Source organism: Phaethon lepturus, unplaced genomic scaffold (genome assembly GCF_000687285.1).
Source record: "Phaethon lepturus isolate BGI_N335 unplaced genomic scaffold, ASM68728v1 scaffold29392, whole genome shotgun sequence".
Taxonomy (NCBI): Eukaryota; Metazoa; Chordata; class Aves; order Phaethontiformes; family Phaethontidae; genus Phaethon; species Phaethon lepturus.
The window spans coordinates 2,865-18,459 of record NW_010523180.1 but is presented as its reverse complement, the minus strand read 5'-3'; the positions used below and the strand labels follow the sequence as shown (position 1 = coordinate 18,459).

The following is a 15,595-nucleotide window of genomic DNA, read 5'->3' as shown; positions in this document are numbered from 1 at the left end:
GCTCTTCCTTGCTTACCGGGTAGACTAGCACATGGTACTCCACCTTATTTAGCCTACCGTCTCACCACTTGGACAGACTAAATCATCTTGGAGGAAGGAGCTGTCTCATGTCTGAAGGTAAAGCCTAGCATAAGCCCTCATCCCCGTGCACCAATGTCAGTGAGGTTTCGATACCTGTTCTGTCAAATACAAGGTTGTCCCTGAAAGACAGGTGGAAACCTCATATCTGGAGTCAAAACTTCATGCCTACAAAGAGGACAGTTTGCTGGCTGCAGGCTCATGCTGGTCTGGAGACTAGTCCCAGTTCCCTGGGCATCACTTCCCTGCAATGCTAACGTGTCCCAATTTTGCAGCTGCTGGCCCAGCCGGCTGAGAACCATGAGGAGCTGACTGCCCGACAGCACATTGCCGACCAGCTGGAGAGACGGTTCATACCACGCCCACTCTGCAAGAGCTCCCTCATTGCTGAATTCAATAACGAGCTGAAGATCCTGAAGGAGGCAGTGCACAGCGGGTCTGGTAAGGAGGGGAGAGCTAAGGGCCATCAGCCCAATCTGGCCAGCTGCCTCACTCGTAAATTAATTTGTGAGGCAGACGCCACTGCCTAGGCGGGGAATGGGTAATCCACCCGCACCCCGACAGCCTGCCCCCAGATCAGGCCCTATGCCAAGCCCAGCCTTGCCACTGGACAGCCAACAGAAGCCCAGGTTAGCTGGAAAAGGCACCTTGCCCTGCCCATTTTTTGCTTTAAGACCAAGTACTGTTTCCCAGTGGCTGCCTCTTGCTGTCACAGCTGGCTTGTGCAGCCCCAACCCAACCTAAATCTCTGTAAATCCAAAGCTGCTTGTGCAGAAATGTCTGTCTGCCTGTCTGTCTGTCAGCAGCAGATCTCTCTCCTCTATTCTTGGCCTCTTTTTGATTATTCTCTACTGTGAGGTCCAGATCAGCATCCCTGAGCTGACTGACGGTGCACTGAAGTCCCTCTTGCATGAGGGGACGCTTCTCCTGCAACAGCCACCCTGGTTACCACGAGATGGCAGCCACTGCTTACACAGGGCAAGAGATTTTATGTGCTTTGTTCTTAAGAGAAGAAAACAAAATCAAAAGAAGATGCCTCAGCCTTTCTCCCGTGGTAATAACTTGCCTTGTTCCTAAATGTTGAAGCTGATCTGGAAAATGTGGTGCTAAGGTTAAGGGAGAAAACCAGACAGAGATTTTGGAGAAATGAGGTGAGCCAGGGCAGCTGTGTCTGTTTTATCACCTCTGCCAACCCCTGCCCCACTAGTCTGGGCAGAATCAGGTGCCTGACATGACAGGAATGATTTGCTGGCTATTGATTTCCAGTGCCATCACTCAGCTGGGTTTGGTTTTCCCACTCTTGCGCAGCTTACCAAGGGAAGACGTCTGTCAGCACCGTGGGCACCTCCACCTCCGCTTACCGCCTGAGCCTGGCCACCATGTCCCGCTCCAACACCGGCACTGGCACAGTCTGGGAGCAGGACAGCGAGCCTTCCCAGCAGGCCTCGCAGGACACGCTGAGCCGCACAGATGAGGAGGATGAAGAAAGTACGTGGCTACTGATTTAAGCTAAGCCCCCAACATTGCAGATGTTTTCTTGATGCCCCAGAGGATGGCCGGGAGGGGAAGACAGTTGTCCCTGTCCCAGTGTGAACAAAAGGCCCACGGGGACACAAGGCTAAGAAACTGCTGTGGTTGCTACACAGTTCATGGTGTTAAAGCTCCTCATTCCCTCATGAGCTCTGGGTAGGGAAAAGGGAAGGGCACATGCAGATTTTTAGTGCATGAGACCTGGGCTGACATGCAGTCCTCACAGTGCTGACAAGGCATTTGCCAATCAGTCCTCTCTTTGACCTTCATTGTGACAGTAGGCAGGGGCTGTGGCTGGCTCTGTAGTTAGGATCCTGTTCCTGCAGGATCATAGTACTTCCTGCTCATCACTTCTGTCCAGATGCTCCAATGTGGAATATGTTCTCCTTGTGTTGCATGGGATCCAGCTGTAGCTTCTCTGCAGGGTGGAATATCTGTGTGCTTGTGTCACTCGATTAGCAAAGAGGAAATGAAGCCTTAAACTTAGTGACAACAAAAGCTTGATCTCCCTTTTGGGCAGCTGTCAGGTTCTGGGGTTGCCAGGCTTTCTGGTGCCAGTTTAGAAGGAACGGGATGGTGAATCTTTTGGGGACTAATTTGCAATGACCTGAATGTTGCTTTGTCATTTCAGCTGAGTTTCATGTTATTCTTGGAATTTTGCCTTCTCTCTGCTTCTGAGCTGTCCATCTGCTTCTGAGTTGTCCATCACTGAAAGCCAGGGTAGAAAACTCTGCTCCTGTGTCATCAGGCTTGGGCTTCCCCCTACTTTAGCAGGGGTACTGTCTTCTGGTGCTGCAATGGGTGGTTGCCTCAATGCCTGAAACTCGGGCGCTTCACTTCTGTATTTGAGGACTGCTGAGTGTTCCCCAAAGACATTACACAAAAGGAGTGAAAACCGGTGGCTCAAAAGAAAGGCCTGTGCAGTTACAGCAGAATTGCCTTTTGGGAAAGAACGGTTAGCCTGAAACTTTCTAGGCTTAGACCAACTTTATTTTAGCTAGGTTCATCACTAAACATTATACAATCCACCCAGTATTGTACTGCTGATACTTTGCTCAGACACTCACTGTGGCAAACTCTGGTTTCAGCCTCAGGTTAATTATGAGCCACCGTGTGGAACGATGAGTGCTGTCTTCCTGTTTGCTTGCAGCAGTATTACCTCAGCCCTGCCTTGGCTTAATGCTGCCATAAAATATTTCAGTATATCAAAGTTGGAGAAGGTCAAAAAGAAAAGAGAAAATTACCCAAAACTTCCATTTTGTTTTATTTGTTTATGTGTAATTAGAAGTTTTTGTGGTAAAAACCACAACAGAGTAATTTCTTTCCAGGTACTTTATATAATTTGAAACAGCACTGAAACTTTCAGTCAGTCCTGATGACAATCCAACTGTTTGTGTAATTCAGTTGCAGTATGATGTATTTGAGGCGATTTATCCAATTTTTTGGGTGACATTTGTCCCAAAGGGTGTTAAAGGGTGTCAGTTCTGCACTTTGCTGTAATGAATTTATCTTTTGTAACAAACAGTGTTTTGCTATATTGTAGCAGCGGTTTATTTCACACCAGGAAAATGTCCAGTTACAACTTCTATGCCAGAGGACACTGTATATTAACAGAGAATTTATTAATCACAGGAATTAAGCCCTAGTGGAAGCTGAATTCCCCAAACACGTTTTTCTGGGCACCATACAAGCTGAAAGCATACATAAATCCCTGCCCCATGTCTGCTGGGTTCCTCATCCTGCAGGGTTTTACGCATGTGTCTTTCTGAACTGTGACTGTAAAATCTAATGGAACTATTCAAATTTGCAGGCTTGGGGTCTTGGTAAGTAAATGCTGGGTACACCTTTGGCATCCTGTTAACTCTTGACGACTATAAATACGTAGGTGGGGTTTGGGATGGTTGTTTCCTCTCCTTTCCTGTTTTTTTTCTTTCTTTCTAGATGACTCCTTGAGCATGCCCAGTGTGGTAAGTGAACAAGAAGCATACCTTATGGGTGCCATTGGGAGGAGGCGGTTCTCCAGCCATCTCTCCAGCGTGTCTGCACCTCAGGCTGAGGTGGGCATGTTACCCAGCCAAAGGTAACAACATGGGCTTTTCACCTTTCCCATTACATTCATGAGAGCAGAAATGGCGCAGGTATATTATGTGTACATCAGAGATGCGGGATAGTAGAATCGGTGCCAGCTAGTGATGCTAAATTTATTCATCGTGAAATAGTGTTGGAAACGATGATTTGTTGGGATGATCTGTATTGCATAGGGTCCACAAGAACACGCTGTCATGCATAGAAACCTTCCTCTTAAACAGTTTCAGAAACCTTCAGCACTATTATCTTCCTCTGCTCCTACCACGGATAGCGAAAGAAAACACATGATTTGGGCGTTATGCTTGAACCAGGGGACGTTACACAACTTGTGTAGGGAGTGGGGAGGAATCCTTGGAAGCTCGGAAAGGAGGCAGAGGCATCCTGTTTGATTTACTTCATTTTCTTCCATGCAGCCTTTGTCCTTCATAGAACAGTAACTATCTCATCATAGAAACTGAATGTTATGTTGAAAGATGGGGTTTAAAACCAGAAGTATACTTGTTGATAGAAATAACTTTGCCTTATTCCTGGCTAACATGGAGTAGTGAGAAAGAGATTGGAATTTGGGAAATGTACATCTTTAGAAGATGCAGAGAAAAGTTTTGCATTTAAATGTGATTTTTTTTTTCTAAGTAAGCAATGCTTATTGTTTTATTTGCCTGAAACATAGTTATCCAAGGATATCTTACAGTGGACAGATTAATTTCTGTTATTTCCTTTGAACCTTTAAAGAATAAATCCTACATTATCTCTTGACCAGCCTTGGAAAATCAAACAACATTGTTCCCTCCCCAGTCATGCTTGGAATTAAAGAAATAACCTTGATACATGAAGGAAAAGTAACAGCTGTGGTACATACCAGCAGAGATAGAAGTGATTTACAAGAGAGAAGTTACACAGATTTTATCAGGAAGTTTTCATAAAAGAGCTTACAGGAACTCATTTGACTTCTGAGCTCAATTGATTCAGTCCCTTTGTTTCTTGAAAAATTAATATGCAAGACTGCATTTTCCCCCATCTTTCACTACCATCTTCAATGCATAAACTTCATAAGAATAACAGTTGACTGCTAGCAATATTTGCTTTGTGCAATCCCAAGTCATGGTGATGCTGAGAAAAAAAAAAAAAGACTTTAATTACAACAGACCTTTGCTCTCTGCTTTTTTAAGTACATGGTATATCAGGAGAATCGCTTGTCATCTGTGTAGGGGAGGTACAAGCTCAGAAAGCATCATCACAGTCCAAAATGCTGTGCCCTTTTTAGTTATGGATGGTCTCTGAGCTTTCAGACTGCCTCACAAATGTAGACTAATAAATGTTAAGTAATATCATTATCGCTCTCCTGCCGGTAACCCAGCAGACTGCTTGCGTTCATGTTTTTCCTATGGGCTGAGAAGGCTGCTCCTGCCTGAATGGCTGAAGTGTAGAAAAGCAATGTGATTGTGCACTAGTTTGCCAGGATCCACGCCAGCTGTTTACTTACAGTTTCATTGCACTATGAGACCTTGTTTTCCAGATGTTTGTTCTTAGAGTCGTACCAGAAGGAGAGTGGTCTATAGCTCATGGGAGATAGATTAGCCCTCCCTCAGGAAGAACTGGCTCATGGGGAAGGGGGAAGAAAAAAGCTCTCTATGAAGCTGGAAGTAAATAGAACTGAAATAAATGAAAATGCCGCAGGAAAATGGCTTTGAAAGGAGTTCTCTGCCCTTATTTCATGTGGAAACACATCCTACCGAAGTTTTCAGCTCCCCAATTCTCAGCAGAGACGTAGAAGTCTCCATGTAGTGTAAAATCCCTCTAAAGACTGCTCCTGTTATCAGCTGTTCTTTCAGCTCCTCTGAGTCATATATGGGCTGTTGAGCGTGTGAGACCAATTAATGTTACCGTCCTTTTTTTACTTTTTTTATTCCGTTGATATTTTTTCCCTTGAAAACAGAGACAATCGCATGCTTTTTGCATTTTCTTTCCCTTTTTAATCTCCCTGCCCCTCCTGCAGTGAACCTAATGTCCTCGATGACTCCCCGAGCCTGGCCACTGAGGGCAGCCTCTCTAGGTACAGTGTTAACACTACCTGTCTGTCAGTGTGTGTGCTGGGAAACAAGCCGTTTCCAATCTCCTCTGTCTCTTCCCCTCACCTTTTGTCGCTCTTTCCATCTCTGTCTCTTGTGGCTCATTGATATTCAGGCCTGCAAGTCAAAGGTGTAGCAACCCACCTTCAGTTTTCAGCTTTGATTGCCAATAACTTTGAGGAGGCTAAGGGGAAGGGGAAAGAAAAAGAAGTAGCAAGTGAAATAGCGGTCTGGCTGACCAGCCTCAGGGTTTTCCCCTTGTTTAGCAATTGCTTGAAGGCATGAGAAAGATTATCCATGAGGCATTAGCTGTAGCCTGTTATAAGCATTAGTCTGGAGGCTTATATAAAACAGAGACATCTGTTTTTCTATTCATCTCACAATGCTGTCGCCACAAAAGACTTAATAACGGTATCAAGCTGTGTTCTTTAACATTCACTAATAAAACCAATTATGATAACTCCTGTGGAATATAGTTCTCTGTGAATGCTTTACAGTAATTCTCGTTATTTTTACAAACTGTTTCCAATTCTCAAGTGAAACCTTAGAAAGCTTGCAGGTGAACACCATTAATACACATTTAAAATTGCCCTGTCAGTGCCGGAGTTCGGGTCTAGCTGTTCCCCATCACCCGTGGACAGGGGAGTTTGTGTGCGAACACTGTTACGGCTGTGCCAGCCAAATGGGTCAGGAGTGACTTAGAAGGGAGGTCTGCACCTTTCATGGCCAGCTCAGCCATGGTAATCATCCTTACTGTCCTGCTGCTGTGCTCGCACCTCTCAACCCATCCTCGGGAGGCTGGAGACCTGTCGTTTGTCCCAAGAGCATCTCTGTTTCCTTCCAGAAGAACATGGCCCCTTATGTTGGCAACACAGAGAGTAACATACTATTTCATTTCGCTTTACCACACCAGCTGAAGATGTGCATATGTTGAGAGGTGTTTTGTGCGAATGGGGCTTATTTTGTTAGCTTGGTTTTAGATGTCAGTAGTGGCTTGTTGGGGTGGGGACAGGCTGCTTTATTCGTTTATTCGTTCTTCCCAGCTGACAAATGGAGAGTTTATCATTGGTGGTGTCACGAAGATCATTCCATGATTCATGATGTCCTTTGCGTGCGTGAATCCTGCTTTGGCAGATTGGCCTCTAATTGGTGCTACTGTAGGAGTGGCGTTAGGAAAAGACATCGGCTTGTCGGCAGAGGCAGGAGTACTGTTACCTGGTTTTGCGATAAAGCAAAATGGATTGCATGGTCATCTGAGCATGTTTTGGGCCCTAAAGAGAACAGAAGTCATTCAACAGAAGAAGTTAAGTGTTGTCCCTTAAGTAGAGCTACAAACTCACTACAGTTGAGGAGGATGTCGAAGGAGAACATCCGTATCTGAGTTAAAGCCGTAATGACCTGATACCAGGTTACATCAGTGTTGAATTTGAAATGTTTTGATCTTGTTAAGTGAAGGGGAGTCACTCCTAGTAACGGTGGTAAGGCTGAGGAATGTGAGACAGCTAAGTCAACAGATGAGTTCAAATGCAATAATTTATTTTGAACCCTGAAATGTAATCCGCTGTATGGTATGTTCCTACTAATTTCTGTCACACCAGTTTTCGCCTGGGACCAGGACACTATCCTCTACCCTGCTCTATGGTACAGAGGTTTCCTTAGGCAAAAAGGTTAACAGCTGTACTCGGGAGTCAGTTCTGTTGAGGTTTATTATTCTTTTCAAGGAGAGGGCACTAATACCTGAAAGGAGGGCCATCAGGGCTGCAAGGTCTTAGGAAGAATGAAGACGGGGAAATACTGCAAATTTTTATGAAGAAGCTAGATTAGAAATCTGTAAGGAAGAAAAGATGTTTCAACTGCATTGTTAAAAGTGCAAATTGGATTCCTCCTCTTAAAGGACAAATGTAATAAAGCAGATGTCGTAGGAGCTTATTGTGCTGTGGGTATCACAGGACAGAATTGATGTGTTTTTATATTCCAGAACATTAGTTTTGAGCAAAGCAGGTGTGAGTTTTTCTTACATAACTTTGATTTTGGCTGTAGCACAACGATAACAAGTGTTTAGGATTGTCTTCTGAATTCAAAAGCTGAAGTTTAGTCATAACTGACATAAAGAAATAAATCATATAGAAATTAGACCCTTATGGAAGGTAGGAGTTTTAAATAAATAAATAGTGACAAACACAAAAAAGAATTAAGTCTGTTTGCCTTTGTTCTATAGCAATTAGAGCCAGCCATGTAGAAAAGCAGGGAAGACAGGAAGGGGATAGTATTGAAGTGCTCAGAAGTAAACAGACAGCATGGGGTACAGGGCTGAGGAGCATATGTGTCCAAATCTGTCATGATTTGTTGTGGTTATAATATGAGAGGAGAGGATATTTTCCCAAATCAGAAAAGAAGAAGAATGAGAAGACACTGTAATAGAAATCTGTTGCACAAACACATTTCCCTTTAACGTTTGTCATTATGCCTGTCTTAGCTTAATGGTGCCTAGTAGAGAAAATCAGAGTGAATTCACATTGCCAGGGCAAGCGCTGCAGATCTAACACTAACTAGGCTAGGATGTGTCTGGGAATACAAGAGCTGGAGTTCATCTGCATCTTAACCCATTCTCCACTGGCCTGTGTCCACTAACCCTCTCGTTCAGATATCTTGGGACACAAAGTGTGTACGTTTCACCGTAATGGCGTGGCAAGCATGTACGTGTTTCTAATAGACATTTTAAACTCCCTGCTTCCTTTGTCTCTGTTTTGTTTTCTTCTTTATTCTTTTTTTGGCTGCATGGTTTCTTGTAATTCATGAGCATCACTTATTGTAATTGCCAACCTGACGAAGTTTCTTTTAGCCCCCACTGTGTGACTGCACTGGCTGTCATTTCTTGCTGGCAACATGCTTCCACGAAGCTGGGTTGGTTTGATCTTTTGCTCACCTGTCTCTGCCCTAACTATGTAATGGGAGTAACATTATTGTGAAGATAAAAACCCCTGACAGAGATTCTCAGAGAGTGACAGAGCATCTTTGTGATAGGCAGGAAAAACTTCTGGTTTGTTATTCCCAAATAAATCTGGCTTAGGTACTTAGACAAAAAAAAACCCTTCTTATCCATCACATTGCCACAGGAGGGAAACGTACTGTCAGCTGAAATGGCATTTGATTCAGTGTTCCTTGATTGGGTCCCACGGGCTGCCAGAAAAACAGTATATTCCTGGTCAGGTCTGGTAAACAAGGAGAGATGGAAAAGGAGGGAGGGAGGGCTACACAGAGCCAACAGTCTGCCTGCCACACTAATTTTCACGGAAACAAGATCAGTAGTGCTGTTCTTTGTGAAAAGAAACACTAACAGACCCTGATGAAGTGAAAGGTTACATCTGAAAATTCAGTCACTCATCTGATATGTGTTCTTTATGATTCTGTCTCTCCTTCCCTTCCCTTCTCCAAAATTTGGGGATAGAAGGCAAAAAGACAGCCACAGCAGGGCTGTGCCGTGTGCAGGCAGCTCTGCAAAACTCGGCTGCTCTCGAGTCCGCCATTTGCCTCCAATAGATATCTGCAATTTCAGCTCATAAAACCATCCCAAATTATACCAATTTGTGTAATGATTCGGTACTGAAAATAAACATCCACCAGCTCACTAAACTCATTTCACTTATGATATAAGCCAGGCTGAAAATCCCAGACTCCAGCAGGAAGACACAGAGTCCAGCCTTTCTTTTGCTCACCTATTGTTTGTCTTCAGTGCACAGATTACTCCATGGGAATCTTTTTTTCTCCTCATGTATAGCCTCTGTGCCCTCATGCGGTCCATGTACTCTCTTTATCTAATGACTTTTTCAAAGTGCTTTCATGATGCATGTGAAATCAGTTTCCTTCACCACTATAAACAGTGTTTTGTACTGAATATAATTGTAGTCTTTCTGCTACAGACATTTATGTCTCCTCACTCATTGAACTAAGAGTTACTGGTCCTTCAGCAGAAACTGTAACTGTATTCTCAAAAGCTAGTTCAATAGAAAATTATTTTTTTCAGTACCTTCTCCAGCTAATTCCTACTTCATTCACATACTGATAACTACTCTGAAAACTTCTTAAAATTCAGAGGAAGTAAGTTTTTGTGTAATCCTAGAAACAGGTTAAGAAAATTCTGCAAGCTGTAATTTCAGGCAGTCTGCATCACAAATCCAAAGACTAGTTTAAATGCAGTCTCTTTGCTGTAATAAGGAATGATGTGTGGCTTCTGGACCTACCAGTCATGTGTGCTGCAGTCATTGTCTGGGTCAAGAACACAGTCCTACTAACAGGAAGTAACTTTGAGGACTCTGCTTATTCAGAGGCCGGTGTTTGCATGATGCTTAGGATGCTTTGTATGTAAATCATGTCAATACCCGACGTAAAAGCTGGAAAATATGTTCCAGAGGCCGGTGATCTCATTTGGAAGAGCTGTCTGAGGGAGAAAAGGACTCAAATCTATCTTGTTTGTTCTGGCTTTGAGCTTGCAGAAGCTTTTCCTTTTTTTCCAAACCCTTGCAGCTGTGCTGAGATTGCTGAGGGCATGCCTAGGATTATTAGGCTGTGGTCAGACAATCAGAAGAGAAACAGCTTCAGGGTTGTAAGATGTCTCTCTCCTTGAAGTTGCCCATTGTTTCACCAGTAGAGCTACTAGAAACACACACATATGGTTTAGTGCAAAGTCTGGCTTTAGTTTAAAGTTGTAAGGGAGGAATAGGACTTCCAGGTCAGGTGACAAGACTTTTGACCTGAAGCAGATCAGCAAGCTCTCATGTTCTGTTCCACCAAACCTTCTAAGGGCAATAACTTCTACCAAAGCGAAGAATGAGCTGTTTGGGAGACAGAACTTTTTAAGCCTCTCCACAGCCATCCTCTGTGTGTTGTCTGACCACGTCCTTAGGTTTGTCTTCTTCCTCCGCCAGTAAGGTCAGGTGATAAAACCTTTGCTCTGTTGGTGGTACTGAGCTCCTCCAGGGAGATCCAAGGAAAACATCTAGAGAAAAGAATGTTGTTTTCCTTTAGATTAATGCAGGCCAAGGGCAAAATGGATTGTAATACTGAATCTTCAACAATGCATACCGGATATAGCTGGAAGTTGCTTAAATAGGACATGTGGCTCAGTGGATTGCAGTCTGTCCCAAATAAGCAGCTGCCTGATTTAAAAGAAGTCCCTCTCAAATGTTAGTTGCTATTGTAACCATGTGTCTCTCAGACATAGTGCATTCAGCTAAAATGTGTTCTGACCGCTGTCTGCTAGATGAGCAATTTTAACTGTTTGGAGGAGTACAGTGCTTTGATAAGAATGAGGGGAGGGTGGTATTTTTGTATTAAGTAGATTAAATGGGCAGTTGAATGGTAGAATGAGATGGTATTTGGCTGAATATGTTTTATTGCTAAAGGTTCTTTTACTGCAGGTTTTCAGGTATTTTGTGCCAAGATGTTAAAAACTAAAAAGCTGTGTTTATATCTATATATATACACACAAAAAAATTACGTTTATTTGTCTTTTTTGTTTGTTAGCCACAAAAAGACTTAAGGCTGCAAGTGTTGAGTGTGGGGCCTTGTTCACATAACTCATGCATCCATTATGTGAATGGATCCTTTGTCACTTTGTGTTTGTTTTTTGTTTGTTGACTTAAATTGAAATTAAAACCAGATGACAAAATTGTGATCAGGCTGTGGGGTCTATTTGGGAGGTAAAAAAAAAAATAGCTTTTAAAATATTGTCCTTGAAAAAGGAAACAAGAAGGCTTTTGAGCTAGGAAGCTGATATTCTTGCCTTTATTGATGTGGCAAAGGATGCAGAGAAGCGAGTGTTGCTCAGTGGGATGCATCAATCAATGACTGAAAACTGAAATCTGCAGTTATCTATATTTGGATGCTACCTGTGCGTGGCCAAGTCCTGAATGCCATGACTCCACCTCCCACCCTTTCCTAAGCCCCGGAAGCCACAACCCAACAGACACGTCCTCCCCATCCTTCAAAGACAGTATTGCTCTTTGAAGTGACTGTGCCATTAGTGGTTGGTCGGTTTGTTTATTTATTTATTTATTTTAGTCACAATTGCCAGGACACCTACTAGTCGTACAGGGTGCTTCTGTGCTTGGCCTAATGCTCTCAACTTCTAACAGGGTGGCAAGCGTGCAGAGCGAGCCCGGACAGCAGAACCTTCTTCTGCAGCAGCCCCTGGGGCGGAAGAGAGGCCTACGGCAGGTGAGAACACGGGGAGTGAACAAACCTGCTCTCCTTCTGTTTGAGTTGGTTTGGTTTTTGTCGTCTGTGTCAGTTTTGAAATGATTTGTGGATGTGACATGTCCCTATTACCTAATTTGTGATAGACTAGTGCAGTCCGCTGAGTTAGCAGGAACCACAGCACAAGTCGTAGCTGTGAGGCCTGACAGATCCCTAAGAGAGGAGGTGCACTTTTGAATTTCCCAACCTTTTCATCTGCAGGCTTTTTTTTGTTTTTTGTTTTTTAATTAAACGATGGTCACACAATCTGCATTGCGTTACATTCAGTATTGAAACTGAAAAGGCACAAGCCCCAGAAGTTCATATGAAGGAGATGTCTGAGCCATGGAAACCTTAAAACACGTATCTGCTAAAAGTCGAGTGAATGCACATCTAGAGGCACAGACAATAATGACCTGTGCTCCTTAAAGAGGAGAAGTTGTGTAATGTATGAACATACATCAGCCTAACTCTTTCTTCCAACATTTAGCTTCGACGACCACTGCTGTCACGTCAGAAAACTCAAACCGAACCTCGCAGCCGTCATGGAGCTCGACTTTCAACCACGCGACGGAGCATCCAGCCAAAACCAAAACCCAGCGGTAGGTCAGTGCTGTGTTTCCAGAACCAGCACTTCATATTTGAAAGTAGAAAATAAGATATTGTTGGTTTAGCTTACAGGAAAAGCTAGTATGTTGGTAGTAGCCTACATTAAAGTGAAGTCCCAGCAGTTTTATCCTTTTTCCTCGTAAGCGGATATGCTATCAGAAAATCACACCCTCAAAACACTTTGATGGTTTCTCCAAAGGCTTTCAAGGTGGAACTGGACATGGACAGTGAATTATCATGTCTCCTAGAGGTGTGTGTCTCCTCGAGGAGTGAAGAATTTAGGGAATGAGTGTCCTCTGTTCCGGATGCCTTGTCCAAAACCTCCAGATGTGCAAATTTTGAAGCTGCTATTGAGAGTAGTAGAAAGAAGGAAATTTCCCATCATTTGTAAGCTTAGCAATGCAGAGCTTTAAGGGTTGTATACGGAAATGAATATAGAACTGTTCCAGTCCTATGCCATCCATTTCAAGGAGTCAGCACTGCTGGTGGCTGTATTCTGTACCATCTGAAGCGAGCAGTTAACTTTGGAGGAAACACCCGGAAGAGCAAAGGTTGCTTGTGTGCTTTCTGGGTTTCTAATGACTCTGCCAGGATTGTGCTGGGGCAACAGCACTGCTGGAGATGTTTGAAATGTAAGAGTTGAACCAAAATAACTAAGAGCAGGAGCAGGGATATCAGTTTTACAGTCAAGTTTTAGTCTAGCTGTCTTCATCCTGTGCTGTTCTGTTATTCCCAGATAATGGACTCTGTGTGCAGGAGTAGGGGGCAATCAGCTGCCCTCTTTCTTTTCTCAGATTTCCTGCAAAACCTTGGGCAATTCCCTTATGTATTTGCATCTCAGTTTTCCTTTCTTAGTTGAGGGCAGAAATGCCTAACTCACACAGAAATTCAATCCAGTATATGTTATGGGTGGCATTTATCTCACCAAACCATGACAAAGATAGGTAAGGTGACTAGTCTTCAGGAGATCCCTGACTCTTGCTGTGGCTTTAGGGGAAGCCTAGGGTAAAATGGCTTTTAGATTAGACTCCAATCAGACAGTTTATAAAGATGGAATGAATCATTAATTCTGTCTTAGTTGTAAAAATCCCAGGGATTCTCTCTCTTCTTTTCCTGTTACGTTTTCCTTCCCAAATTGTAGCATTTTAATACTTCAATTTTCTGGGCTTTGTACTCTTCAGCGGAGCAGAAGCGGTCGGTGACTTTCACTGAAGCCCAGCCTGAGGCAACAACAGCCTCCCCAGGGGACCCGTCAGCTCCAGCAGCCCCGCAGCCGGGCTGCAGCCGCAGCAGCCCCCAGGCGACCAGCAAGCAGGAACCGCTAAGCAAACCTGTGCTGACTTCCTCGCCTGCCATCGTTGTAGCTGATCTCCATAGCCAGACCACTGGCCAGGTAACGTGACTGATGGTTTTATCGTGTGTGTCCGCCTGCTGTTTCATCAAAGTTGCAGGGCAAATTTATAGGGAAATGCCTGATGTGTTACAGCACTATAGCAAAAGCTGGTGGGTGAGTGAAGACCACAAACTCTCCTGGGTGTCTATTCTTTAGGCCGAGTTTGCTGTCCAACCCCCTACTTTTGTAAACCATTCCGTTCTAGATCTGCATAATGATTCTTAATTTGCAAATATATTTCCTGCATCTTCCCTTTCCACCTTCCCATCGCATACAGTAGTCCTGAACCTGCTCACCAGTGCATGTTTTCATCAGCAGGTTTTTACAGCTTGCTCTCTGAGAAATGCGTCCTTAAGGAAGGACTCCTTCAAAACCTCAGGACTGTTTTAGAAAAAGCATCCCATTTCGAAAGAAATTGCTTGTCCAAATATTTTTCTGTGTTGGACACCACTGAGGACAGTGCAGGCACAATCGCAGTCATCCCCTCAATGCGTCAGTGACATTGAGATGACTTTTATACGCCCAGATATCTAGTGTCTTTTGAGGGTTATGTCCTTTGCCATGAACAAATAAGACACCCGTCTTGAGAATACACTAGAAAAATGAAATGAGGAAGTGTTAACGACTGAAATTGGATAACCTTTCTGATCATTGCTACAAATTTGATTCACCAGCAAAAACACATTTTGTTAGGGCAAAATTTTAGGGATTGATAATCTGCAAGTGCCTGGCCTTTTATGGTAAAAAGTATTTCTGAACAAGAAAATATTTTATTGATGTTCCCTTGCTTTTTTCTCCCTCTCCCTCCCACTTCCTCTGAGCCTGACCATTGGCTCTCCTCCATTGCAGAGCGAGGCACTTGCTGCTGAGAAGGAGAAGGAAAAAGAGGAGGGTTTGGAGTCCCGGCCAACAACAGCACAAAGCACCCCTCCCACACAGCTCTTGGACACAGAGGACTATGCTGGCCTCGAGACCACCAGCTTGTTGCAGCATGGGGACACTGTCCTTCACATCAGTGAGGACAATGGGATGGAGAACCCCTTGCTGGCCACTCACTTCAGCTTCACGCATGTGGAGCTTGGGGAGACTGACGTCGATCTAGATGAATCTCATGTTTAACTCTTGGGGAGGTGCAGTAGTGGGAGGAGGAAGAGAAAGTGTACCGTCTCCTTTGAGTTCCCTGGTAACTAGTAACTAATTAAAACAAGAGCACTTTATTATACAAAAGCAGAAAACAGCTAACAGCCGGTTGCCATAGACTGGCAAATTTTTGTTTGTGAAATCTATTTCAGTTCAGGACAAGACTGCAGGAACAGAGAATTTTTACAAAATTCTCAGGATAGGGGTGTGTGGGCAAATATGTGGTCCATAAAACCTTGATCTGGCAGCCGTGTACTGTGATCAGCAGCCTCGTTGGGTAAGCGGGCTGTTGGACTGTGAGGCAGACAAGAGACGCCTCTTTTGAGATTGTGAGATTGTGCCCAAGATTTATTTTTGTAGCGTTTTTGAGAGGAGGGCTATGTAGCAGCAGATTCTAAGGCTCTTACACCTTGTTACTGACAGTGAAAACACTGACAAAAACGTACCAGTCTCA

At 43.9% G+C, this 15,595-nt stretch overlaps 1 protein-coding gene across 1 annotated transcript in view; it reads left to right on the top strand.

Moving 5' to 3' along the window:
* The window catches only part of UNC80 (unc-80 homolog (C. elegans)), a 130,592-nt gene extending 115,472 nt beyond the window's left edge, over positions 1–15,120 (top strand). The window contains exons 58-65 of the mRNA XM_010282051.1: positions 354–519; positions 1,387–1,566; positions 3,550–3,688; positions 5,693–5,749; positions 11,900–11,981; positions 12,490–12,601; positions 13,790–14,001; positions 14,851–15,120. Of these exons, the coding sequence (XP_010280353.1) occupies positions 354–519; positions 1,387–1,566; positions 3,550–3,688; positions 5,693–5,749; positions 11,900–11,981; positions 12,490–12,601; positions 13,790–14,001; positions 14,851–15,120 (1,218 nt within the window). The remainder of the gene's footprint in view (positions 1–353; positions 520–1,386; positions 1,567–3,549; positions 3,689–5,692; positions 5,750–11,899; positions 11,982–12,489; positions 12,602–13,789; positions 14,002–14,850) is intronic.
* The last annotated feature ends 475 nt before the right edge of the window (positions 15,121–15,595 follow it).